This window comes from Aulostomus chinensis, chromosome 3, assembly GCF_037954235.1.
Source record: "Aulostomus chinensis isolate RoL2024-O1b breed Wild chromosome 3, RoL_Achi_v1.0, whole genome shotgun sequence".
NCBI classification, from domain to species: domain Eukaryota; kingdom Metazoa; phylum Chordata; class Actinopteri; order Syngnathiformes; family Aulostomidae; genus Aulostomus; species Aulostomus chinensis.
This window is the reverse complement of record NC_141322.1, coordinates 23,463,851-23,491,668: the sequence shown is the minus strand read 5'-3', so window position 1 is coordinate 23,491,668 and position 27,818 is coordinate 23,463,851. Positions and strand designations below refer to the sequence as shown.

The window sequence follows — 27,818 nt, the reverse complement described above, 5'->3', positions numbered from 1 at the left end:
CACTTGCAGGATTCCCTCATCGGAGTGAGGGGGGGGGGAGCGAGAGAGAGAGAGAGAGAGAGAGAGAGAGAGAGAGAGAGGAGGCGCAATGTGGAGTTTGACGCAAATTAGTGTTCAAATATAACGAGGGCAGTGGGATATATACGAGCTTACACATGCGTGACTTTGTAAATGACTAAGGTGTGCGTGTTTACGATGCCAAGGCTGACCTCAGGGCCAACCTCTGCTGCTGACATCACTCCTCCTCACGGCTCGTCGCCTCCACTTGGAGTCCCATCAAGGTCTGCGTCTCCCGCTGTGACCGAGGGCGATGCCTCAACGCCAGTCATTCTCCGGCAGACACTCAGGACAAACACACACTCGCACCGCTCCCTGGACAACTTTGTGAGGCGACATCAAGCGTGATGATGACAGAGGAAAGTCGGGGCAAACGGAGGAAACAAGCCAACCCGAGGAGGAACCGAGGTGAGAACCGTGCCGCGCTGTAAACTTTTAATAAGTTGGTGAAGGATGCAGGCAGATGTCGCTGGAGGACGGACCCTCTCGTATCTTATAGAGGATAAACTCATCTTTAACAACTGTTGTAGTTTACTGCACAAAACTTTTGCTTCATGGCTTTTAGAGTAAATTGAATGGATGAGCAATTTTGTACAGGGTGCCAACCGGTGAGACTACCTGCGCACCTTGGCAACGCTGCGCTAAAGAGGTGCGAGCGAGTCTGGGGCTTCTGTGAAAGCTCCTGAACAGATAGAAGATGCACGACCTGCAAACGTTTATTTTTCTGAATCCAAGTTACATCATCCCGGTGTAGACGGATTCACGTGTCATAAACCCTCTGGTGAAGTCACTCAGACTTTGTGTCTTCTATTAAAAATATATTTTATAAGCTCGAGTTTTGTTGTACTTTAGTGCGTTTTAATAAAACAGTCGTTTATATTGCTTGTATTTAAGGTGAATTGTGATCCTTGTCTGGTTTTTGTTGCAACTTAATTTTACAACATGTTTTCACGAGTTTTACTCCACTTAAGGACTTCTTTTTAGGATATAAAAGTGAGTTGTATTAATGCGGAATAGCCTGGGTGGCTTCCTTCAACCTTATAAATTCTTTGCTATGTCTTTTCATAAAGTTAAAACACAATTAAAACCAGAATGTTACGGTTTGAATTTTTTTTTTTTTAAAGTGTGTCTGATATAAAAGTAAGAATTCCTATTGGGACTTGTAGTTTTTTTCCCCCATAATGTTTGTATCATAGGTGGTGTATTGTATGGAATGACTTCTACACTTTACAGCCTACCTTATTTAAATTGTTCATCTCTAATTTATCCTACCACACTACTTTATTGAGCATTACATTGCAATGTTTGTATGATTTTAATTATCAGTTTTTTTAATCGGCTCTACTCCCTCCAAAAAAAAATCATAAATGGGAGAGAGTTTAAAGCCTTTTTCTGTGTGCATCAGATAGAGTTTCATATTAACAGGCATAAACACATGTGGTGGACACACATATAAACAATCTGGGCTGATGAGCGCTCAAATTGTGTGTTCCTTTTCCTAGAACCTTCTCTAATTAGCCGCAACAATGTCCTACCCTAAATTTGACTAAGCAAATGTAAACCAACCATTAAATCTTTCAACCTTGTTGTAAAATATTCTAATTATAATGGGGTCAATAGGTGATGTGCGTTAGCGGCATGTCTTGTCTATCAAATCCATATTAGGGGGGTAATGCATGCAAGCCATGCACTTTAACTAATTAACAAATCTAACCAAATGCAAATATAGCAGTAACACCCCCACCCCCAGAGTTAGAAGTATTAAGTTAATTGTTAATGTTTCTCCCTCTTGCTTTCCTCCAGGATATTTTGTCCTGTCACAGTAGAGAGTGCATGATTCCCCGAAACTCACTGAAGGTTCATGAAAAGCCGCAGTGAAGCTTGTAAAGAGTCTGTTTGCTTATACAGTTTATTAGTTTGCTGTAAGTGCTTCCTTATTTTATTCAGAGAGCTGTGAAGCTCAGCGGTGTCACCAGGGTGAGATCCTTCTCTGGCTGCTTAGTGTTAACGGGTACTCATGTCTGTGCATACGTACTCACAATCACACACACACAATCACACACACACACACACACACACACACACAAATTCTCACCTTTTATTGTCACATAGCAGTTTGTCGACCGACTGCATTCTGTTTCACAAATCAACAGCGCCAGTCTGTCGTGAAAACCATCATGCAGAGGCACACTTACACAAAAGGAACTGGCACTTATCAGGTGACAAACACAAACAGTCCAGTTGCTTAATATACTGCCTGCTGCATTACTGTATTTAATATCACATCTACAGTAAATCCTCCGTGAGGTCATTAATGCGGGCTGCTTTTATATGCCTTCTCCACTGTCCGCATGCATTATCTGAGCTGGTATGTGTAAATTGCACACACGCACACACACACACACACACACACACACACACACACACACACACACACACACACACACAATCATCACTAGGATTGTGTGAGTGTGTATGGTGTAGTGCGCGTGCAACCTCATGTCAGCGTGCAAACGTGTGCATTATCGCTGTGTGTAGGATCTGGAATGCGCTGGGCTGCAGGCGGCTGTGCGAGCACAGAGTTAAAGGTCCTTGATAAAACCAAATGAATTTGGCAGGCCCGACTCATAAGACAGCAATTTGGGGATCCTATCCAAACCAGACAAAAGAGAAAAAAACATAGGCTGAATTTTCTTCTCTCTCCAAGGCGCCTATTGATTATGTCTCTGTCTCCCCCAATAAAACTGTCAATGTTCACCAATATCAAACCATGTGAGGAAATTACTACTCTTTGTTGCTGGCAGATTGAAAGCAGCCCTGCCAACAGTCCTGGGACTGATGAGGGGAACATTTGAAATGATGGCATGCATTTACTGGCTGTGAGTGAAAGATGTGAGTGAGAATTAATTGGCAGTTCAAACAGCGATTGCTGTAATGACATTTACTCCTTACAATAAGAGATAACGCTGAAATTCCTCAGCTCAAGTTTTAATGTCTAAATGTGGGCTTGGTGAAGATGGATTGATGTTTTCAAACACTTCCGAAGATGTGTCTGATCAAACTTCCGTCACCCTTAAACTTTAAATGTAAAGCTGGATAGTTCCTCCGCTTTTACTCAAGTACTTAAGTACAAAGTTAAAGGGACCTGTACTTATTCCCACTATTTCAAAGGACACATTGAACATTTTACTCTGCAACAATCATTTGTGTCAGTTCATCAGTTACTTGAAAGGAGAAAAAGATTTTGCACAGAAAAATAAACCCATGATGAAGATGACGATGGTGGTGTTCTTTCAAATTTGAAGCTTGCCAATTTACAAGAGCACATAATCAGTACTCGTTTGCACTTTAGGGAGACTGTGCTCCGCTACTCCAACTTCTAGTTTACCGTTTACTCCATTACAATTATCTTTGAAGAAAAAGGCTCCGTATTGAAAACGAAAAGCTGATGACGGTTATGTACTTTCAAGTGTGAGGCCAGCCGAAGTCAAGGGGGCATAATCATAGCAGATTAGAGGTGAGAGGTTCAAGGACTGAACACTCCCAAGAACTGTAATACACAAATACCGTGTAGAATATGTACTTTTACTTTTGTAAGTCGAACAAACGTGATATCAGATACTTCTCCTAAAGTAGAATTTCAAACGGAGGTTTTTACTTTGATCAGAATTATCTGGTTATTTCTACTTCTACGTCGGTAAAGTAACAGCGTCCTTCCTTGTGCTTTGCGCTACTGAAACAAAATGATGCAAATCAATAATTGTTTATTTGATATTTTGAGTAGCGACACAGTTTGGATTACATTTTTGTCAGCGTTAAGTGCGCTGGCTGTTGTTGGCAGGCCCTTCCCCTGCTGCCACACAGGCATCCGACACCACCACAACTGATCGCACTCATTCAAACTCCTGAATCAAACGCAGGGTTGAACGTTTTGAAGAACATATTTAGTCCCCTGCGCTTTATGTTTTGTTCATCCATCGAACATGTTGTTGAGTTGATTGGCCTTTTTTTTTTTTAGGAGACAGCATTCTCTCTCTCTCCGTTTCCCTCGCTCCCTCTTTCTCATTTTCCTTCTTTTTTCAAGTGCCAATTTATTTAAACTCCTTTCCCCTTTTCTTCTTTCTCCTTCATTGATTTCCAAACCCCAGTCTTTGTATGCAGCTGGGGCCCAGCTGTGTGTCTGTGACTGTGTACGTGTGTGCATACATGTGTGTTTGTGTGGGTTTTTCTGGCACTGTGCTGCCACAGTGAGCATAGCACACTGTACACAAAGGACTCGGGTAGAAAAAAAAGAGAGAGAGAGTAAAAGAGAAAGAGGGAGAGAAGAAGGGGAAAAGTTTGGAACAAGAGAGAGTGACACGCTTGTACTGTACAGAGCGAAGGGGCCGGGCATTTTGGACCGGGTCGACTATAACGGCAGATGTATCGGTGCTCTGGGACGAGGGGTGGGGAGAGCGAGACAGCAATGAAGAGCCCAGGCACCACAGTTTATTACCAGGACTCTTCAAGGGGCTCAGCTCAGGCGTCAGGACCAGCGGGTGGGTGGGACAGAAGAGGAAGAAAGACGAGGATGATGACAGAGGTGGGGAGTTGATGGGGTTGACAGGGCTGGAGACAGCAAAAACAGTTCTTTGGCATGAGAAGACAAGAGATGGAGGGCGTGAAGAGCAGAGAAAGAAGAGACGGGATGGAAGACTTAATGCGGGCTAATCAAAGTGTTTCCGTATATTTTGATCAATGTTCCCACAGCTCCGAGTGTCACACATCTCTCCCGTCCCCTCGAGTTTGACGCCAGATCTGCATAGCAGAAATGGGGAATCCCTTGATTGAGTCCCTCTGGTATTTTTCACATATTTATTCAATTATTGCTCATCAGTCCCACGTCTTACTGTACATTCCTGACGCATAGCTGCCACGCTGTTCTTCTGGTCCTGGAGCGGCTATTTTGGACGTTTGGCAACAGAATTAATAAATGTGAAAGCTTGTTTTTTCTTATCTCCCTTTGCACATAACTTTTTTGAATCTCCTTTGTGAAGATGTCCAAAATTCAATTTCTGCCTATTGCAACATAATATAGTTTTCTCTTTCATACCCATGTGACTGAAATTAATCAAACTAATACATGAGAAGATAAAAGTGGAATCTTGTGGCGTCTTAGGAATAGTTAAAATTCTCCTAACGGAATGGAGCAGCTTCATAGTGACCACATGACTTGATTAGAAACTTGGGTGTATGACACAAATAGAACTCATGAGGTGTGTATGCAAGTGTGTATGACTTAAACCACTTTTTTGGGGACACAAAGCAGATTCCACCATGGGCAAAAAAAAACAAAAGTGCTTGGTAAAACACAGATTTTTGGATCAGTGGTTTGGATTAGATAACTAGGGGTTATGCAGAGTCTGCAGGAAACAAATGTAAGTCTATGTAAATATCCCAAAAGTGAATTAAGTAAATGCGCTTGTGTGTGTGTGTAAGTGCACTTTTCACACATATAACACCGACTGTGTAGCTCACAGCCTCTAACTGACACACAGATATCGGATCTGATAGAAGCTGAATTCTGATCTGCAACATTCCATTTGCAGTGTTATTAGTTGGTTCTTTGTCCTTGCTCTGGCACGCTCCTCCCTATTAAGTCTATTTGTAGAATTTCCTTTTGTGCAGACAGCCTGGATATTGTGCGTTTGATACGCTGCACATGTTTGACAGAGGAAAGAAGTTCAAAGTGTCCAGATAGGCAGACTCTGCACACAATTTATAGATATGTGCTGTTTTATCACACCTCAAATTAAATTTGGAAAGCCGCTTCAGCTGTCGTGTATCACAGGGCCCAGATGGGTGGCAGAGGGAGGGGGGAGAGACTCGAAGGGAGAGCAGCCTGGCAGGCAGGCAGGCCCCCCTCAGCTGGCTGAGAGTCTGCCAGTATTTGCCGGCGAGGGAGCCAGATATCAGGGTGGTGGGCTAAAGAGGAACAGTTTGTGGTGAGCAGCACACAGGAGGGGGCATTTAAGCACCGAGGCCCCCATAGCTTCACACCTGCTAGTTTGAATGTCAGTGTTTCCTAAAATTTGCTTCTCATTGCTTTTCTTTTACCACTTAAATCCCTTTTTTTTCTTTTTTGTAGACAAATCTTTCAACATACCATTCGCAGCACTCACACTGGTGACCAAAGACATTTAGAAGTCTCAAAAGAGAAATCATCAATCAAGCTAACTGATCAGCTGAAGCTTTCATCCACTGGATAGATGAAACATAGTGAATAAATTGAGATGGAAACTATCTTTTGGATCACATCCCCACATATTATGTACCTACTTAAGAGTTTATAGAGACACTAAAGTCAATTTATTTTCATCTTAAATCAAAGTCCAGTCATGTTAACTCTTGCTGTAAATATAAATTACATGAAAAGCATCAATTTCAAACCATTTCTTGTGTCTGCGCTGGTCCTGACTTGATTCACTCCAATGTATGATTGCTTCCAAACATTCTGACTCTAAAAGGGTATTTTCAGACAATAAATCAGGAGAAACTTTACTTTGTTTCAGACACATTTTTGTTTTAGCATCACACTGCTCCGGCAACACAACGTCACCTTCCAACCGGGTAAACAGATGTTTAAAAGGATTCAACCTTCACAATGAACTGGGTTCAGTTGAAAGAAGACTTGCTTTCATTTACATGTTCAAATGAGGTGGGGGTGGGCCTTGTTGGTGGTGGCGGTGGTGGTGGTGCTGGTGGTGGTGGTGGGGGGGGGGTATCGGAGAGGAGACCACACACACACACACATAGGAGACAGAAAGTGTATCAGAACAGTTTGTGATGATCGAGTCATATGATATATAGAACAAATTAGACATGGCTAAGATTCATTAGATAGCTTTAGCTTAGAAATAGTGTGGTATTGTACCTCGGTGTGTCTTCACCACCAATACCCTGGTTCAGTTCACTAGAACACCCTGGTTCTGTTCACTAGAACACCCTGGTTCAGTTCATTAGAACACCCTGGTTCTGTTCACCAGAACACCCTGGTTCTGTTCATTAGAACACCCTGGTTCTGTTCATTAGAACACCCTGGTTCAGTTCATTAGAACACCCTGGTTCTGACAACAAATGACTCCCTGTGGCAGCTCCACATTATACACTTGAAATTTGACAGCTTCAGCAAATACACAGAGGGCGTTTCTCATGAAAAACTCTCAATTTTGATCGCTCCAGTCACAGTGTTCCACTTGGAAATCTGTCATAAATTAATTATGAATTAAAACTTAACTTAAAAACTTCAACTTACTCACAAAGACATGATTAACACTGTCTTTCAAGGTATACTATTCTGTATACCATTAAAAGAATGAAAGTTAGAGCACTTTTCTACATTTATGGACCTCAAAATGCTTTACAAAGTTTTCTTATTCACACACACGCACACACACACACACACACACACACACACACACACACTGCCAACCAGCTCATCAGGGGGAATTAAGGCTTCAATATTGCGTTCAAGGACACATTTTTAAAGCAGCAACCCTTCATTTTACTTAAACAATTCTCAAGATGAGTTTGAGCATCAATTTTCAACTCTTCAATCAATCTATTGATGAATCAGATGAGTTCCAGCCAGCCATGCATCCTAACCGTGAGAAGGCTGGCCAATCCAGATGAGATGCCTGATGTATTATCACAATGGTGCAAAATCATGGGCTCATAAGACCATTATAGAATTAGCCCTGGTTCTCCGGCACCTTGGAGAGGTTAGTTGATAGTCATCAGAATCATAATCGTGTGTAACAAGTAGCAATAAAAATAAAAACTGTAACCTGTGCAGTCCACAACCATAAATTGGATCTGGCAACAAGGTTTGATATTTCAAGTAAAGCTTGGACTGCCTGCGTGAGAGGAAAGGTTTGGGAGAGGTCAGCCAGTTCTCTCCCCCCTCTCTCCCTCTGTACCTGTGATCACCTGGTACCACCCTCGCCTCACACACACATACACACACACTCCACCTGGAAGGGAGTAAACACATTCCATCGTGTATGCTCCTGTGTTTTATAACACAGTAACATCAAGCTTTAAGAGCGTAAATGTATATCTGACTCTCAGCCTCTTGTGCTGAGGGCGTCCTGTTTTTAATGCCTCTCTCTAACGGACGTGCTTTCAGAGGCAGGACGCCATTTGCCCTGCAGATGTTTTAAGTAATTCTTGAACTGTCCAAAAAGATGTATATTTATTCATTCATTCACTCAGTGATGACAATGGTGATTTTGGTGGAGTTTAGGAGAATTCATTGTTTATCAGGTCATATCAGGTGCCCCCCCCCCCCCCCAAGTCTGATGCATCAGGACTGTGAAAGCCCAACTCTCATCATTCGCTTAGACGGTTGAATAGCAGTCATCTTTGGAAGTTCAGGTATGAGACAGAACAGAATCAATTCAGCGGAAGTATTCACTGAGAGAAAGGAAGCTACACAACTAAACTGTCACTTATCTCTCTGCAACGATCTAGTAGATATTCTTATCTCATCTCTTTTTAAAGAATTTCTCATGTTACGTGGCAGGTTAGAATTTTGGCTCAGCAAAAGGACCAAAAAAGAAAAAAACAAAAAAAAAAACGAGAGGAAGGTTGAAAGGTCGAACACTAATAAAAGAAAATTAATAGGAAAGGAGACCGAATAACATTCTGAGGTTGTACAGCGTTTTTCAGTTTGAATGTGTGGTCAGCTGTGGCATCTCAGGGAAACAGAATAGTTATGATTATATGGTGCATGTGTGCAGCGTTGCAGGAGAAATGGAAGGGGAAGTCAGTCATAAGGCCGCTGGGCAGCATATCAGAGGAAGGTAACGTCATCCAAATGATAGAAATAATTGGTGCTGTAGGTGTGAATGTGTCCAGGCGTTATACTGCCACAGATCTGGAGGCTTTAGCTCACTGGCTTTCTTTTTCTCCCTTCCTCTGTTTTGCAACATTTCTTGCTTTCATCTTTTTTTTTCCTCTTCCTTTATCATCCCTGTAATTCGTCTTAATCCTTGCCATCTGTATCAGCTCTTCTACCTCCTATCTCTTTCGCTCTATTTCCATTTTTATCCTTCCTTTTCCTCATGCCCCCCACCCCCACCCCCACCCCCACCCTCTCCGTCCATCCATCCATCCATCCATCCATCCGCTCCTCCCAGCTCGGGCTTCCCCATCGCTATACGGTCGCCATCACAGTCCCCCCCCCCCCCTTTCTTGAGCACCTCCCCTGTCCCACTGACACCACACGCAGCCCCCCATCCCCCGAAAACCACTTCAAACAGTCAGCGCCATCAAAGCCCACAGTCAGTCAGCCAGGCAGTCAGCCAGCTAGCCAGCAAAGCAGCTAGTCAGCCAGCCTTCTGCTTCGACTTAAAATTACTGTCGTCCCAGTCGCAAGGCTGCTTTCCTCTTCTGATACACATCAAAGATCCTCTTAAACTTTCCAAGTTTGCTTTTTAAACCTTTTTTAAACCTGTTGAGTCATTCTTATATACATTATTTCACTCTCTCTCTCTCTCTTTCTTTCTCTCCATCAGTCTGTTCTCCAACTGGGCCAGGTCAGTAATGACATGCACACACACTGGTGCAGTTCTGCTGCCTTTGCATTTTTCTCTTCGACTTTGATTAGTTTCTTTTTCGAGGCAACGGTTCAGGCTCGCTCACACGTACACACACATACATACACACGTACACACACACACTCACTCACCTTCACATTGAAGTGCATCAAGGTGAAACTTATTTGCCTAGGTTATTGTGCAACATGACGTGCATCATTCTAATCAGAAATGTACAACCGCAAAACTCTGTGTTCCTCTTTTTTTCTTTTGTGTCATGTATCTTTGTACATGACACACGGAAAAAGAGAGAAAGAATGAGTGAGACAGAGAGAGAGAGAGAAAAAAAGGAGCAGCAAGAGAAAGGAAATGGTATGTGCTGGATTAAGAGAAAGAAAACACATTCGAAAGGCAACATTTCTGTGATTCAAAGTCTCTGAGGTCACAGTGGTAAGTTGAAAAGTTTCAGTGCAGCATCATTTCTTCGCTGGAGCTTGTAATGTTAATGTGCACCAGAGGATGGCGCCCTGTCAGTATGTTAACCAGACCAGGTTCAGCTGTGTCTCCACTCCAGGCCGGCGCTGTTGAAGCGTTCATCATTACAAAGCAAATTATTTTATCATAATGATGAACTTCTAAACTCTGTGCCATGATACGTTTTATGTGTGTGTAGGGGAGTGACATGGCAGGAACAGTGGAGGTAGGCGATGTTATGAGTGTGTCACCCCCCCCCCCCCCCACACACACACACACACACACACACACATACACTGCTTTGAGCTCCAAAATCTGAATGTGGCTGCCTCATAATTCTTAATATATCTGGTGTTTTTAAGATGCTTTTAGCACTCGGATTTGGGGACTTTTACACAATAAATTGTGCCTTTCAAGAACAAAACACCATATCGCGCAAAACACCTCCAACAGATGTTATTTACAGATGTTTAAAGGAGACAAAGCCTGTGGGATTTGTTTTTCCCTCAAAACAAATCTCCCATCGAGAGTGACTGAAAGTTGCAGCTCTAGCTGAACCAACCAAATCCCACAGTGTGCAGCTCTTAATTTAAGCTCAAAGCTAAGTTTTATTTAGTGTACACCCCTATTAAAAAACTTCAGAACCTTTGTGCTCGTCAGAGAATGTTTTAATATTCAAAAGGAGCCACTATTGTGTGGTTTCTTGCGCCAACGAACAAAATAAAGAGCCACATCAGAAAGCTGGAACAGTCCTTGAGCATTTTCATATGTAAAGGAAAAGAGGGAAAACAAATTTGGAGGGGGGAGACGGGTATTTATAGAGTGGTGTGAGAGTCTTTGCAATGCAGGAGCCTAATGAAGTGGAGTTTTGGTTTTGATTCATAGTGTGGTGAGCGCGTGGGTCCCTCTGTGACTGTTACTGCATTCCAGCACCGGTCCCTCGCTACACGGAAACCAGCGCAGGCCACATGGGAAGGCGGAGGGCCAACTCGAAATAACGTGTGCCTCTAACCGAGCTAACCTTTCTCACTAACATCAGTTCTCCTTTTAGCGCAGCAGATGTGCTCGGGGCACGATGAGCTCGAACACGGTGGCGAGTCGAATGAATCCCCACACACACGTGTAGAAGTTAGGTCAACTTGTTGATACTGGTGAGTCACTGGCATGTTAAATGAGTCTAACAGCTCAGCGTGACATAGGTGGGCACGATCAGAGAGGCCGGGAGTGTTCGCTCTTTTTGGTCTGTGGAAATGGTTTTTCTACATGACTTTTCATTACAGTCACACATTACAGGCGAGTCAAACGGTGTCAATGTCCTGGACGATTGTTGATGGAAGAACTCATTCCTAAACATATCAGATCTGTAGGGATGAGTTTGCACACCAGTTTTTATTTGCTAAAGAACTGAATAAAATAACATTATCTTTCTTTTGTACATATACTTGTCATAGCCCTAAATGTGGTGGCAGCTTCCTCTCTCCTCTGTCGCACACTCACATGTCTGTCTGCTTTGAAGGGGGCCTAGTAGGGTTTTCAGGTAATAGGACAGGTAAACATGATGGCAAACATGCAGGCAGCAGCATACAGGAAACCTATAAAGGAAGAAGACAGACAACCACAAACACTCATTCCACACCTCTTTACTCACACCATGGTTCATTTCTGCTAAGAGACAAAACTAAATGCCATCTTTTTGGTTATAAAAGCAGATGATTCTGTTTTGTAAACAGCTAACAACAGCAGGAGGTGTTTATGTTCCCATAAAGTGGCTCAAAGGAAATAGCGTATCAATTCTCGCAGCAGATGCGTTGAAGTCACTCGCATCAAATTACAGCATTTCCATATATCTTCAAATATTTGGACGATTCTTTTTCATTTTTAGTATTTATCAAAAACAATGAATAAGTGAAGCCCCAACTCACCGACTTAAACTGCAATTGCTAGAGGGAGTTGAAGTTTGTATGCTTTGCAGACACACACACACACACACACACACAGCAAAATTTAAACTGATGAAATGAAATCTTAAAGGGTTGTAAAATAATTTGTCAGTCTGTTTGATATCTGGAAATCATCGTATGACCTCACTCCAGCCCCCCCCCAGGGGGTCCTGACCCCCATTCTGGGAAGTCCGTTTGCTGTTAAAACAGCAAACTATCAAAAAACAGAAGCTAACAGCTATTGTAATAATACACAAAATGAGAAGCTAATTGTGACTCTTTGTTTTATGAAATGTGAAGCAATTCAAGTTAAAGGAAGCCATCACTAGGAAACATTCTTGACTACAAAATTATATCACGAGTGTGTTCAGTTGACTTACCACAATCTAAGAATACAGAGCTTGGGTGGGAATCTACCAGTGGGCATGAAAATATTCGCTGCAAGTGTGTTTTTGCTTCTTCACGCCGCCTCTCCATGCATCTATATTTGCAGTTCCATGTAATCTGTTTCAAAAAGTGAGTAAGAGGGCTCTCCTCAGTTGTGAAATCACTGACACTTTTTGGAGAAATTCATTTTGGACATATTTCCACTCTAAATACACTCTCACTTGTATTTGTTTGACTCAAAACACAGTGTGGGAGCACAGAAAGCACTACTGAGCATATGTTGGGTGTGTGTTTGGCACTCTGTCATCACGGTATCTTCTTGTTGCAGCTGGAAAAAATCATCAGTTTTAATCTCAGTCTAAAACACGTGATGCAATTTTGTTAAGTAAATTCACACACAGATTAGAACGATGCAAATCAAAACCATGGTTCTTAAGGTGAAAGATAAAAGTCAGTACCGTTAACAGCGTTTACATCCTGGTTTAGCTCAGCTTGTATCCTAAATTAGCAGCTTTTTCAAATTGATTTTGCTGTGGATATTTTTCTGCTTGATTGCCTGTTGGTTAATAATCTTTTTGATAAGTCTGTTAAAGCACTTTTCCACTATGTGGTGCAGAGATGTGACGTATAGATAGAGGAAAAACAGATAAGTCATACTGATATCAATTGATTTTAAGAAGCCTGAAAGAGCACTGTACACAACACCACCTTAAATGTTCCAGAATCGGGAGGGGCGGGGGGGCTCTCAAATCTTACTGCAAGCTCAGATGTGAATTATGAAATTAACACCATCACGGTCACTGAGACAAATCAACTATGCAACTGGTAGCAGTGAAAAGCTTGGTGGCTTTGAAGCTAATAAAATGCCAAAAGGGGGCTCCGTTTTTATGTCACAAAGGCTCTAATTGAGCAGAATCATTAAAAGCCACACTGAAGAAAGACAAAATAGTTCCAACGCAGTGTTTTTTTAGTAAAGTGGTCGCTGCTTAGTGCGCAGAATTGTGCCGCCTCTGTGCGTGCTTCTGCCTATGTAGTCTTAATCAATATGAGAAAATTTGCTTGGTGTTTATTTTTCTGTGTGCCGCCGCGTCCTTCAAAGTGCAGATGTTGGCCCTCGGCTGCACATTCTGTGGTGGCAGTTTAAACGCTGTGACAGGGTGGTATCGCCTAATGAGCGGGACCTCTAGAGGCATCGAGCTGTGACTTTGCTGCTGTGCCATCGCTTGAGCTTGAACTTCTCTATCGCTGACTTTAGTTCAGATACTACTGGAGCATTTCATAAAAACAAATACACACCACAGACACACACACACACACACACACGGGCAGATACACACTCGGTTATTGTCATCTCTTTGTGCTTGATCATGTCGTCTTCCTCTGCAGCAGCAAGCCAGTGTTGCTCCCTGTTTGATTCTTTACACCCTAATTTGTGTGAGTGAGAGTGTGTGTGTGTGTGTGTGTCTGTTGAGGGAATTTCCCTCTGTAGCTTGTTTTTCAGTCAGTTGGAGGATTTGTGTCAGGGACGTTTTGACACTTAAATCCCTCTCTTTCTTTTTGTCCTCAAGTCCCCTCACTGATGTACGTCTCACTTTTTCTCTCTTCCCCTTCGTTTCTTCCTTTCTTTCTCATGTAGTTCATGCAGCCATCTTCTTACACCTTCCGCTAACATTAGCTCTTTAAAGATGGCTCACACGACACGCTTTTCTGTGACTTTTACAACCCCAGTCACAGAGTCACAGTTTCAGTTTATTCATACCAGCGAGCAATTGCTGGCTTTTTTTTGTGGCCAGTTGCCAAACTAGCAAAGAAATGACTGCAATCAATTGAAGTAAAGCTTAACTGACTTACATATCAATGTGTTTGCGGTTATTTTGACCATCATTAGACAAGAATGTTTGCGCTTCCTCTTCTCTTGCCACAGAAATGCAATAAAATTGCTGCAAAACATCACATTACCACCATTGCCATTGGTTAACATGTAATTTAGAGCACATAATCTTCAATTTGCTGTCACCATTCATGATATAATCTATATAACATTCGGGTGAATTGACATCAGGAGTTAAATTCCAAAGTGAGGTAACCACTGAGAGGAAAATTCATGAAAAGGGAATTTCTGTCAAATAAATTAAACTCATTTCGGAACGTTGTTGTCATCATATATTTTCCGATGATCTGATGGCAACACTTTAGATTGATACCCATTTTTACCAAAAGTGAATTCAATTGTTCCCTTCAGCGGATGACAGAACATTTTTATCCAGCTTTTAGAGCATGTTAAAATAAAATCCAACTGTCACTATACATTGAAAAGGAAACCTGGCTAAGGGCCCAAGCTCAAAAGCACCCGTCAGCCTGAGATATGGAGGGAGTTGCTGCTGAGATGCAGACAATCAGGTGGGAGGTGTTTGCTTGGTTGTGGTCCTCCCCTGACTCATTGTATGAATATCAGTCAGCATGTATGAATAGGCGAGCGACCACAGTAAGAATTAATTCCATGATTTCTATGATGTACTTCAACAAGTCATAGTTTTTGACATGAGTGTTCTCTGCAAATGAATATGGATTGACCTCGTCTCCGAGCTGCTCTCATAGGTACAGTAATATGACAAAACACACACACATACACACAGACGCGCAAACATGCACACTGACCCACATCTTCCTGCACTTGCTTTTTGTTTAGTGAGTGGGCGTCTGTGACCTTCGCGTGGTTATTTATTCAGTCCAATATAGAGTTTATCTGCAGAGGCCTTTGAAACTATCACAGAGGACACATCATTTAACTAAAATCAGAGTGTGTGTTTGGATATATTTGTGATAAATACGACTCATTTGAAAGAAACATGCTGGATCTTCTTACTTGTGCCTGAGTGTGTATTCAGTCCTGTTTCTTTTCTTGCGGCAGTTTTTCCACTTACATAGTGTATCGTTTGAAATGATGACATGTGACTGTAATGTGTACATCAAAAATTTGTGATGCTTATTAAAATTATGCATATGAGGAGTTACACGAATATTACTTCCTTTGGAGTGTGTATAACATTTATCATTATTAAAAGTATTTGTATATATATGAAACATTTTTAACAGATTATCGCTAATATATATGTATATATTTTAAATGTTTCAATGAAATCAAATGCCTGTGGCAAACGCTACATATTATTACTTGACAAAAACTTGACCTCATCACACACATTCACACACACTCGTATTAAACCCAAAGTATAAACGCAGGGCCTGGTAAATGGGGCCTGCCGCTTCAAACCAAGAGAAACAAACAAGGTAATTTTGAGGTAATTATTGTGTGTTTACCATTTAACCACGTAATTGCTATGTCATTCCCGGATCACATGTCTGCGTCGTAAAATAAACTGCAGCTTATAGCGTGTTCATGTACATATGCCCTTGATGATAGAAACCCTGCAGAAATGCTGTAGACCTTCACTAAAAGTGTCTGTTGAGAGACAAAGGTGCAATAATAAAAAACTGAGGATTTTTCCATCGGTCGTTCAGTGTTTCACATATTTTCATTTGCATTTTTGACTCATTATTTGTTTCACTGTCGGCTTAAAATAGCACCGATTTTGTTTGTTTTTTTTAACCTTCTTATCATATCTGAAATGATCAGAAGTAGGTTATTGTTGTTGCTGTTGTTTTGAGGAGCAGAGTTACTTTCCCAGGGTCATTTATTTCAGTTTCAGTCAGTGAGACAGATTAAAATAGTGCTGCAGGGTTTGTCCTGAACACATTGTTGTTGTCTAACCATCAGCAACAGTCCCCAGCAGTGTTCAACACTGTCAAGCATGATGCAGCACCGTTCAGTTAACACAATCTGGATATGAGTCACATTCTTCCCACACACACTACAGTGCTCACCACTCCTGTTTACTTTCCTGTGTGTATGTGTGATATTTTGTATCTTCTAACAACCGAATCCAAACTCTCACACTGCATGTTGTACCTTGACCTCTGTTTGCAGACGATCCAAAGAAGAAGAAAAAAAACACAACCCTGGCATTCTTCAAAGATTTTACTCCAACAACAAAAACAACAAAAAGAAAGAAAAAAAAATGCTCAAGGATGCAATGGCTATCCAAATAAATAAATCAACAGGCCAGATAATGAAAGCCATCCCAGTGCGGTGCTGCTTTAATGGCATCACATTTAGGCCCAGTGTCAGTCACTGTCATGGGAGGGAACATTAGAGCCAATTTGACTCTAATCTAGACCAGATTGTTCTCTTTTTAGCCCCAGTGGTGTGTCTTATCATCCCAGGAACTCCTGCAGGGCTGATAGGTCGAACTCAGCTACATCACAGGAGTTCATAGCTGCCTGCAGCAGGGAGGCATGTTTTATGATCACTTTCATCCCCAATAAAAACAAGTCATTCTGCCCCGCGTTAGCAGGTTTTACTGTCCCAGCATGGAATCAGCGTTCTGCTTATGAATCAAGCCGAGGCTCTGCAAACTCTGTGCTGATACAAACAGATACAAGTGTAGGCGGTACATTTTGAGATGAGCTGATATGCTAGTCAGAGGCAAGGCAGACACACAAGTGCCCCCTTTGCAGCAACGGGTCCACGGGTTCTGGGAACAGAGCGAGTGCATGTTGAGATGAGGTAAACTGGCTAAAATCTCTCTCTCTCTCTCTCTCTCTCTCTCTCTCGCTGGCTTGTGTCACTGTGAGCTGGTGAATGTCAGGATGGAGATGGAACAGCTCACAAGAAAATTCTTTTAGGCAAACCTAAGTGTTGCTTTGACAGTTTAATTAATAGACACTGCACTTTAATGTGCGTGTGGATTTCTTTTTTTAACATAACGAGCTGTAACACGATATGGATTTAATACTAACAAGTAATTTGATGATGTCACCGTGCAACTGCTATCAGATCAGAAACTTTATTTTCACAGCAACGTTAAAAAAAAACAGAGGGCAGTCCTCGTCATGTTGGCTCCCCCTGACAATAGTTTAACTTTCTCTGATGGTATATTTCAAAGGCACGACAAGGAGACTATTTGTGTTCTTAAATGGGCATTACTTGGTTGTGATTAGATATTGCCAATCAGTGAGAGGAAAGCAGAGAGCCCTCAAAAAATCCTTGGAAATAAGAGTCTACAGCTGAAATCCCTGGCATGTGTTTGTGATTGCCATTTATTGTCTTTGCCATGGGAAAATGTCATGCGCCTTTTCATTTCTGCTTTGTCTGGGTACTGAGGTTACACTTTGGAATTACAATATGTTATTTATCTCTTGCTACATGACATCCCTGTTATGTTTGAGTACATGAATCAATGCAGACATAAAAAGGATATTTACAATTAACGATTGCACATGTTGTTTTTTTAGTTAACACTTATTTAATGTAAAGAATATGAATGTCATTTATGATTATTCTTGCGAAATAACAGCAACATAAAACAGGCTGCGTTTAGTTTAGAAACTGGAGTTTTTTTTCTTCTAAATTAAATATTAAGACTTTTGTTTTTAGTCTCAGAAATGTTTCTGTCTAAATTGTGCTGTAAATTATCAAAAGGACCATGAAACAAAACTGCTCTCAAACCTATTTAAACTAGCCTATTCACTCTAAATTACGCCAACTTCGTCTTACGTTTACTAAATGTCGATTTTAATCTCATGTGTTCAGCTTTTAAATGCCTATGCTATTGATTATTCTTGTCTTTTTCTCTTTACTATTTGTTGATTGGTGTATTTTTATTTTACATGTATTTTTATGGTTTGATATTATCCAATGTAAGGTGACACTGAGTGTCATAAAATGAACATTTAAATAACTATCATTATTCGAATTACTACCGTTAAGATTTTGAATCCTTTCAAGTGTTACACCATGAAATATTTGCGATATAATAAGATGTCATTAACCCGAGTCTGCTAGAGACCTTCATTTTATAGTTCTGTTTCCTAACTGTTGCGTGCTCAACATGTCTGCTTGATCATTAGCCACACATCGAATCACACAAACCATACGCAACAGCTTGCGATAAAAAAAAGGAAAACTCCACATTCAGATGATTTTACTGCATTTGCTTACAGAAGAACTAAAGACATATAAAAAGTAGAAAGTGAAAATGTACTTTCTTCTTTTTTTTGTCTTCAAGGAAGCCTTCTTTACTTTAAATTAACCATTTGAATTTTTGCTTGTGTTTTTCCCCAGTTGGGTTTCAGTTCCCTGTCATTATGTAGCATTGCACTTTAGCTCAACACACTAAATGTCAATTGAAATGAGATGGCACACAAACGCTGTATGTTGTTTCTAAAAAATCGATTTATATTTGGATGCAATAAAATGATGCTTAACTTTTAGGCCTTTATACCAGCAAAATTGCACCTCTTAAATTTACTTGAGCTTTTTTGTCATGGCACTCAAACATGACTCATCTGCTCAACATCTCTGGTTCTCTCCTTCCAACAGTGGATGCAGAGCAGGTGGCTTCACTGGGGTCTGAGGGGGAGGATGAGGTGGGCCTCTGGAGCCTGGAGCCCCAGGACTGCCAGGAGAGCCTGGACAAGACAAGTCTGACACCAAGTGAGGGGACGGAGGAACCCGGCAGCCCCGCTCTATCAACACAGCCGCACAGCCTCAGTCCCGGTAGCAGGAACTTCTGGGCTCAGGGGGAACCAGAGGCCGAGGCTGCAGAAGACAGCCGAACCGCCACCGACAAGGAGGGAGATCAGGACATGAGGATGTACTGTAAGTTTTTTCTAAATTATGACACTGTCCTGTGTTTGAGCGCGTTATGGAGGTCTAGTCACTACAGTAAGAGTAAACACATTTACAGTGTTTTTCTGATGCAACACACCTCCAGCGTTTTTCAAAAGCCCTCAAGATGCACCTTCATATCAGCTCCTTGTGAAACCGTGCCTTCCCTACAAGCTGTTCCTGTCTCTCACTCTTCTCTTTGAAAAGGCAGCCCTCTGAAAGCATGACAAAAGAACTCATCCCACACAATGTCACAATATTTCCATGCATCAAAGAGGTGACGTTACGGTACTGAAATCAGCACTGCACGACGTGAGGCTTTCCCTTTTATTTAGGAGAGATCAAAGGCTCACGCGGCTTGCCTACTAACAATCACTTAGCTCCCTCGCTCGTGTGATTTGGCCTTGCCTGATGAAGGCAAAGCTGAGTTTTTACAGCGCTCAGCCGCACAGGCTCTTCCCTTCACCACATAAAAAAACAGCTCAAAATATGCCAACATCTGCAAACATTTGAAAAATCTTCCTCAAAGTCGCTGTGAGCAAAGCTGACTGGCTTGAGTTGAGATAGGAGGCGCCCTCTCTTCTTCTTTATGTACATCTGTGGTTTTTCTTTGCCTGGTCTGCCTGTCACTGCACTCAGGGGCGAAAAATGAAAAAAAAAATTCTTAAAAATCATGTTTAATACTTGGCCTACCACTTCCGCGAGCTGACTGTTTCATCGGTCAGTCTTTAAGTATACAATTCAGTTCTATTTGATTCAATGCAGTGTCACTTTTACTCTCTTTTGGCACACTTTCTGTACATTTACACACAAATGAGTGAATATGCAATCACACTCGCACAAGAAAATATGTAAATGTTAAACCCATACTGATAACACTTTTTTGGGGGGGGGGGGCTTGGCAGCACTGATACATGGCAAGAGCAAACAAACACCCACGATCTTAGGTTATTTCAATCTGCCTCTGACTGCAGAAGCGCTTTTATGGTGCGTGTGATGGTTTTCTGAGCTTGCTTGTTGTCTGTGTTGTATTTATTACATCACGGTGGCTTTTATAAGGCCTTTTCTCAAAGCTACATTCACTGACTGGCACATACTCGTCACATACGGCTCTGATGTAAAAAAAAAAAAAAAAAAAAAAGTATTACAGTCGTTTATCTATTTCAGTTCCTGCATCTATTTTCCTCTGTACAGGTAAGAACTCAGACTCCCAGAATGACGTGGATGACCTGGCCTATTATGAGTTCCTGCTGAAGAAGGCCTCAGCCCCAGCCAGTCTTTTGGATCATCTGACCCATAATGGCTCAGCAGCTGTGCACCATCTGGGCAGCAGGCACGATGAGCTGCCACCTGCTATCTGGTCACCGGGAGCTCAGCACTGCTCACCTGAGGGAGCAGGTAGGCTGCTGTGACACAGCCAGGGATGACAACCACAGAGCAGCTCATGACATTATACTACTGCCATATCGTTGATACATGATAAGACAATTTATCTATGATTCATCAAAATATGTGTAATGGAAGGAAACGCAATGTGTGTGTGTGTGTGTATATATATATATATATATATATATATATATATATATAAAATTTTGACAAGAAGCAGTATGACACAATTTATAGCAATATAATGTCCCACCCCCACAACACAGCTGCAATGATTCTGCACAGGAAATCAACAAGTTGTTCCACTTGCCTATTAAAAGGCAGTCCTGGGGAGGGAACCCACAGGGCCTTGTGCTCCCTTGTGCCCCCACATCCAAATGGAGACTCTGCAATAATAATGAAATTAAGCTATCGCTTTCAGTAACTGCACTGACAGGAAAGGCGGAACAAAACTGTTACTGAACACAAGATTCAAAACAAACAGCAGCAACAACCCTCTGTCAGCCACAAAAACTAATAATGTGATACTGAAATACTAATCGTGATATTTTATAATGTTACTGTGTGCACTAGCAATAATTACGAGTAAATTTCACCATTTTGTTCTCTTTTTACATCGATCCAATGTGCCACTGTGATAAAACACCTGCGCCCCCCCCCCAAAAAAATAGTCATTCTAAGTCCTCTGAATTTATTCTTAGATCATGTGACTTGTTAAAAAAGAAGAAAAAGTTGTGTCATAAACGATTAAACATCATCTGATAAAGTCATTAGTTGTTGTTTTTTTAAATCATAAGACACTTTGTAGTACAGCAAAATGCGTCTCGTCACCTGTTGAGAAGGAGCGTTCCAGCCCTCAGCGACGAGTGACACATCTTTCAATAGAAACGGTCTTTGCGCAGGCCGTTTAATGTATATGTCGTATGTAGCATGTAGCATTAGCTCATGACAGGACGAAGCTAGGCTAACTGCCCGTGACAACCAATCTTATCTAAAAACCAAATAAATAACACAATTCCTCAAGATAAGCACACAGCGAAAACATAGCAACAGATTTAAAACATGTCGCTCTCGGCCCAAAACTCACAGAACAAGCAACTTAACACTATTCATTTTACACAAGTCTTACCTTCGTGGTTTTCCGGTTAAGTGTATCGGGTCCGAGCTTTTAAAACTAATGCTAATGTTAACGCTTGTATGTCCGCCATTTTGAAGGCATTACATTCAATGTCCTGTCAATCTCAATTATTATTATTATTATTATTATTATTATTATTATTATTATTATTATTATTATATGAATAAATAAGTGAAATCTATTTGAAAGATATGTTTTTTTTATTTTAATTAGTTTCCTCAGAGTAAGGTAAGATGCCACCGATGTTATCAAATTAGTGAAGCACCAAAACCAAGATGGATTATCATCATCTTTGATCACAGATATTTATCCACTGCTATCCTGTCATTTCAAGATTTCACCCTGAATAATGTTTCTTTTCATTTTTGCTTGATCTAGCTGCATTAAGTATGAAACAGGGGCATATTGATTCTGACACGTTTGCAGTCACCTCAGGGGTGTTATGATTATACTTAGGCCTTGTAAAATACACACTATTCATTCTGCGAATGTCATATCAGACAGGAAGGCTTAGAAATAGGTGTGAGGCCTGAGATAAACACATCTCCCTCTTTGTCTCAGGCTCACCCCCTCCATCCAACAAGTTTCATAAAAAGGATTAATCCCCCCTCCCCCCCATACAAGTTGACATATAGGCTCCAACTGCATGTGACCCTAAACTGAATTTGAATGTATGGATTTATCAAAATTATTTTACCTTCTTTTCTTTTACCACCTTGCTGTTCATGCACTCCAGATACAGGGAGGAGCCAGCAGGCTTGTCCGTTCTGTCACAGGACATACCAGCGTGGATCTTCTCTGAGGGACCACATCAAATATTGTCGGGAGAGAGGGGGGGGCCACATGGTCTGCCCGCTGTGTGGATACACCGCCAACCACAGGGCCCAGATGGAGCGGCACCTGGTACTTCACAACCAAGTGCAAGACAAGGTGAGGAAGGACCATTTAGTGGTGTGGCGGTATTTAATTATAACTCTGTGTTGACAACCATACTTCTTCACCATCCCTGAAATGTCTGCCTAAATCGGTTGCAGTTTAAAGCTAATGACTGCCCTGTCACCCTAGAATGCCATCACTTTGGATCAAGGCATGGAGACGAGGAAGTTTAAATGTCTGCAGTGTGGGAAAGCTTTCAAGTACAAACACCACCTCAAAGAGCATCTCCGCATCCACAGCGGTGAGACAGAATAACAACCAAACATCCATGCTCACCCATCAATTTGCTATTGTTTTCACTCTATCACTTGTCCTTATTTATTGTGTCAGTTTGGTGGAAAATTATATCTAAAGCAGTTTGGTTTGTTGACAGAAAACAAGTTAAAATAATTCATGACAGGGTGAGAAAATTATGAAAAATGAGAAAAGACAACAGTCACACAGAAGCTATTCAACCTACTCTCTAAACAAATGTTTCCTGTCTTTATCGCATCTCTTAGGGGAAAAACCATACGAGTGCGCCAACTGCAAGAAACGCTTCTCTCACTCTGGCTCCTACAGCTCTCACTTAAGCAGCAAAAAGTGCCTTAGTGTCGGAGGAAATGGAGGGGGAAGTTTAGGAGGAACAAGCGGTACCTTCAATGGCCACAGCTCCTATCACCACTCATTTCCAACGTCTCCCTCTGCAGGCAGGGAGAGAAACAGTAATGACAAGGGTTCTCCTTTAGCTTCACACACCCAAGATGGTCACAGGTCTCTGGGCCGAGTGCCAGAGGATCCTCATCTGCTTGCAGTGCAGGATGCCAACCAGAAGATCACAGGCTTCCCCAGAGCTTCAGACCTTGCTCAGCTTTGGGACACCTCAGCGGAGCTTTCTCTCAGGACCAGTATCCTAAAAGGGACCACCCTGCTGCCTTACCTCCACTCTGGGACCAAGTTTGAGCAGATGCTTCAGGATATGCTTCAGGTGAAGAATGATGAGGAGACGGATCGAGGAGGAGCTGCTGTGGAGGAAATGAGGGTGATATACAATGGAGGAGGACCTGATAAGAAGGTGTCACCAGACAGGGGTACAAGTGTAGTGAGGTCAGGCGAAGGGGAGAGAGGTGTTCTCGGTGTAACGTGCCGTTGGTGCTCCCAACTGTTCCCAAATGTGGTTGTGCTCCTGCAGCATGAGCGCTACCTGTGTAAGATGAACCAAAAGGCAATGGAGTTGCCTGAGGGTCTTCACAGCAAAGACCAGCACTCGCCACCTCTGTTCTTCTCTCGAGCTTCTCTCCAGTCTGAGAACAGCAAACCGAATGAAGTAACCAATGGCCTTTCAGGGAATAAATCACCATTACAGAAGCCCAGCTGGCACTCAGTACCACAACAGCTTCTAGTTGCTATGCATTCCCCTCCACAGCCCTACCATGACCCCTTGTCCTCACAGGTGTACTGGTCCAACCAGGAAAAGGGCAGTCCCAGCCCATCTATCATCCATTCCTCAGAGATGTCATCACCTAGAGCCAGAAGGAGAATTCCATCTTCAGGACTGGGTTCTCCTGTCTGCCTGGACCTTACCAGCTGCCCACCTGAACGCTCTTCATCCCAGAACCCCTGGTCTGCACAGAATGAACCTCTGGATCTCTCTCTGCGTAAGCAACTCCCAGACCAAGAGGGGAGGCAAAAAACTGTCAATGGCGACTCAGCCAGACGAGAGAGGAGAGAGCTCGGGACCAAACAGCTAAGACGACAGAGTCCAACCCAACCTTCACATCGACCCCTTCACCATCACCCAATCTTCAGTGGTGCTGCTCCTGTGTTTCCAGGCCCCTTATACAACAGATTTCCTATCTTCAACCAGACTGGTTTAGGGCTCTCAGGGCATGATGGCTTCACATCAGTTCCGTTCAGCCAGCCAGCAAACAGCCCTAGATTTCTCTCTCCAATGGCTTACATGATGGAGGCAGATGCAGAGGCAGCACTGAAAAAGATCCACCAGGAGAGGCAAGCACTCATGGTCAGTACAACTTCACTTTCAGATCTAAATATTGTAAACCCCTTAAAAAGTAGAGAACCACAAGAATTAAAGCATCACTTTGTCTCTGCAGGGTGAAGTGTTAAGCCGTGGAGCTCTAGACTACCTCTCTCTCATGGATGAAGGGTTGGAGGGAGATGGAGGGCCAGGGAGGAAGCGCCTAAAGAAGACGGATGAGGGGCTGTACGCTTGCGACATTTGTGAAAAAACCTTCCAGAAGAGCAGCTCTCTACTCCGACACAAATACGAACACACAGGTTTGTAGCCAAAAGAACTCTTTATCCTGCGAATATTTTGGTGGATGTAGCAAAGTATATGTTTCAGAGTATGTATATTTAACTTTTTTTTTTCTACATTCATTGCAGGCAAGCGTCCTTATGAGTGCCAGGTGTGCAACAAGGCCTTCAAGCATAAGCACCATCTGATTGAGCACAGCAGGCTGCACTCTGGAGAGAAACCCTACCAATGTGACAAGTGCGGCAAACGTTTCTCTCACTCTGGCTCTTACTCGCAGCACATGAACCACCGCTACGCTTACTGCAGCAAAGACCAGGATCCGGATCAAGACCACGAGGAAATGCCTCTCACTCCAGGGGCAAGCCACAATATCAGGGGCCACCCAGCTGTGGAGACTCCCCTGTCCATGGAGGATAATCAAACTCCACACTCTTTCCTTAGTGATTCAAGTCTGGATGGAGTTTCAGAGCCTCTAAAAGAGGAGGAGGAGGAGGAGGAGGAGGAAGAGGAGGAGGAGGAAGATAAAGAGGCAGGAGTCTGTAATGGGCATGTGGAAGAGGCAAATGTATGTTTAGCAGAGGAGCAGCTGGAAGGTAACTCCATCCAAGAATCACCAAGAGAGGAGAATAGAGAGCAAAATGAGAGAGACAGTTGCACTGTGGGAAACCTTACTGAGCATGCAGAGAGACAGCTCTGGGACAGACACAATGAGCAGCAGAATGGAGACTTGGACCAATGTGAACTGGATTTAACAGATTTACCCAGAATAAAAACTTGAGGTGACATGAAGAAAAAAAAAAAAAACACAAAAACAGAGCAATGCATATACTGTACATAGAAATACATTTGATAGATTTGTTTTCTCATATATGTAACAGATCCACTCATTTTTACATCGATATGCAACAGCCAAAGCATAGATGGCCTTAAGATGGACGAAGCCATACAAACCAAAAACAGGTGACAATACAATGTTTTATCATGCAGGAGAGACTTTTTGCATATGTGTGTTTCTTGTATTATTTAATGTTTGCCACAACAGTTTAAAAAAAGTTGCTTGGATTTTATTACACACAGCCAGAGGTGCCAATGCAGTCTCACTTGCCGTTGCACATCCTACAGCTTATATCCAGGATCTAGCTGGATAAAATATGTATTTTCTGAAAAACTGTTGAGTGAGCAGGGTAAAATTAATCATACCCAGAGGAAGTTGTTTGCCATGGCAAAGCAGCACATCATTTAAGGTTAAAGGTTACAAATGTCTTCATATTAATCAGAATTGCCTCAAAAGGTTATTTATTCTCCTCAAGAAATGCAAGAAAGATGAACTTCTTCCTATTCATTGTTTCTATTCGACACGTATCTTTACCTCTCTCTTAGGAAAATGTTTAGATGACATTTTACACAAGCTACTTTGTCCCAAAGCCACTAAGTACACAAGTATTTGTTATTTATGCTGTGAAATCACGTGGTACAAACAGCTCATCTCTGGTTAACTGTGGTGCTCAATTGCTTTAGCTAATTAGCAATGTATGTGGTATATGGAGCAAGCAGCAAAAACAGGAAGACTTTTTTTGCAGCAAAATGGTGGGTGGTTGTTTATTTATTGTATAATCAAAAAGCAGTGGACTGCGCTCTTAATCACACGCCTTGCTGGGGACCAATCCTTCCTTCATGAGGTTTGAGAGGGGCAAAAGATGAGGTCAATTTTTCTTTGAAGGACCAAATAAAACTTGCACTGTCTGTTTGTGTAATGTTCAAACTGAGCTGTTTTTATTTAATTGAATAGTAAAACAAAAAAAAGAAAAGGTCTGTTTATTTCTCCTAATAATTTACATCTGCCACAACCTATTTTCATCCTGTGCAGAACTATGACAAGTTTGGGCTGTCTGTTAAGGTGTGGTGAGTGGGTCAAGACTCAGGACATACACATCCTTTTTAACTTCCTCTTTTCGACTGCGGTGTAGTCGACGTGAAATGTGCCTTAGATGTGCTCAGACACTGTGAGTAATCTGACAAAGCCATGGTACAACTAGATAAGATGGTGGTGCATGAGGTGTGACTAAGCTTGTAGCATCGATGCACACTGTGCATCAAAGACACTTGTGGGTGTTTATCGCCAAAGACGTGCAGGTGTCACAGCGCCAACTGCTCAGTTCCTTACCTGTTATTTCTGGGCCAAAAAAAGAACAAAAAAAAAAAGGAGCAGGCCTAAAATGTTTACTTTTATACATTATCTGCACACTTTATTTAGCAGTATTTTTTTCCTTTTTTTACTGGAATCAATGCAACTTTTGTATCCACATTTTATATATATTTTTTTTGCATGTTCGTGCGTATTTGTAATAAATTGTACATACTTTATCAGGAGATTCTTGTATTTTATTGGTGTTTGTAAATAAAAAGGTTGAAAAATTATTTTTAATTTTGAAAGTGCTGCAGGGTTCTACGGCCGGTTGGAACTAACAAGAAGTTTACCAGCAGGTTCCTTAAAAACACATGTTCTTAAACATCATGACAGACTTTGACCAGCATATGACAGCTGGGGTATTAGCATCCCATTTTACATCTCTACTGATATACAGGCTTGTTTAACACAACTGCTTTGTGGGTTGGTCTCTTTGCATGATGCTTCTTCGGTGACAGCCGCTTTGAGCTTCTTAACCTTTGTATGCGGCTGAGGCGTGCAGTCGCTGAGCAGGTCGGCTGACGCTAGACATGTTCTCTTTTACTCTCTGCTAAAGTGAACAAACTCTGCAGGATGATGTGGTTGAGTTTTCAGCCGAGTGCCATGTTTTAACAGTTTTAATCAACTGTAGCAACAAGCTTTGCTTATGTTATGATGATTCTGCAATTGCTTGGCTGATTTTTGGCGTGACTAAAAGAGGTCTGACTAAGATGACATTTAATGCAGAGCGATCTTGATTTATATTTG

General features: G+C 42.0%; 1 protein-coding gene and 1 long non-coding RNA gene across 2 annotated transcripts in view; one reads left to right on the top strand and one right to left on the bottom strand.

Annotated features, from left to right (window-relative positions):
• The window catches only part of LOC147268324 (uncharacterized), a 64,842-nt gene extending 43,105 nt beyond the window's left edge, over nucleotides 1-21,737 (bottom strand). Inside the window, exon 1 of the long non-coding RNA XR_015112124.1 lies at nucleotides 21,682-21,737. This is a non-coding gene — a long non-coding RNA (uncharacterized LOC147268324). The remainder of the gene's footprint in view (nucleotides 1-21,681) is intronic.
• On the top strand, nucleotides 188-27,268 carry LOC147268323 (zinc finger E-box-binding homeobox 2). The gene is made up of 8 exons (XM_086199822.1): nucleotides 188-465; nucleotides 18,879-19,157; nucleotides 20,361-20,564; nucleotides 22,427-22,620; nucleotides 22,756-22,867; nucleotides 23,127-24,628; nucleotides 24,720-24,903; nucleotides 25,012-27,268. Exons 1-8 carry the CDS (start codon nucleotides 405-407, stop codon nucleotides 25,659-25,661), a joined length of 3,186 nt encoding a protein of 1,061 aa, XP_086055948.1. The 5' UTR covers nucleotides 188-404; the 3' UTR covers nucleotides 25,662-27,268.
• Nucleotides 27,269-27,818: the final 550 nt, after the last annotated feature.

Bases quoted from the DNA above. Each gene is read 5' to 3' on its own strand.
- LOC147268323 (XM_086199822.1), top strand. From the start codon at position 405: ATGATGACAGAGGAAAGTCGGGGCAAACGGAGGAAACAAGCCAACCCG. The intron at 19,158-20,360 runs GTAAGTTTTTTC...TCCTCTGTACAG, and splicing joins TCAGGACATGAGGATGTACT to GTAAGAACTCAGACTCCCAG. The intron at 24,904-25,011 runs GTTTGTAGCCAA...CATTCATTGCAG, and splicing joins ACACAAATACGAACACACAG to GCAAGCGTCCTTATGAGTGC.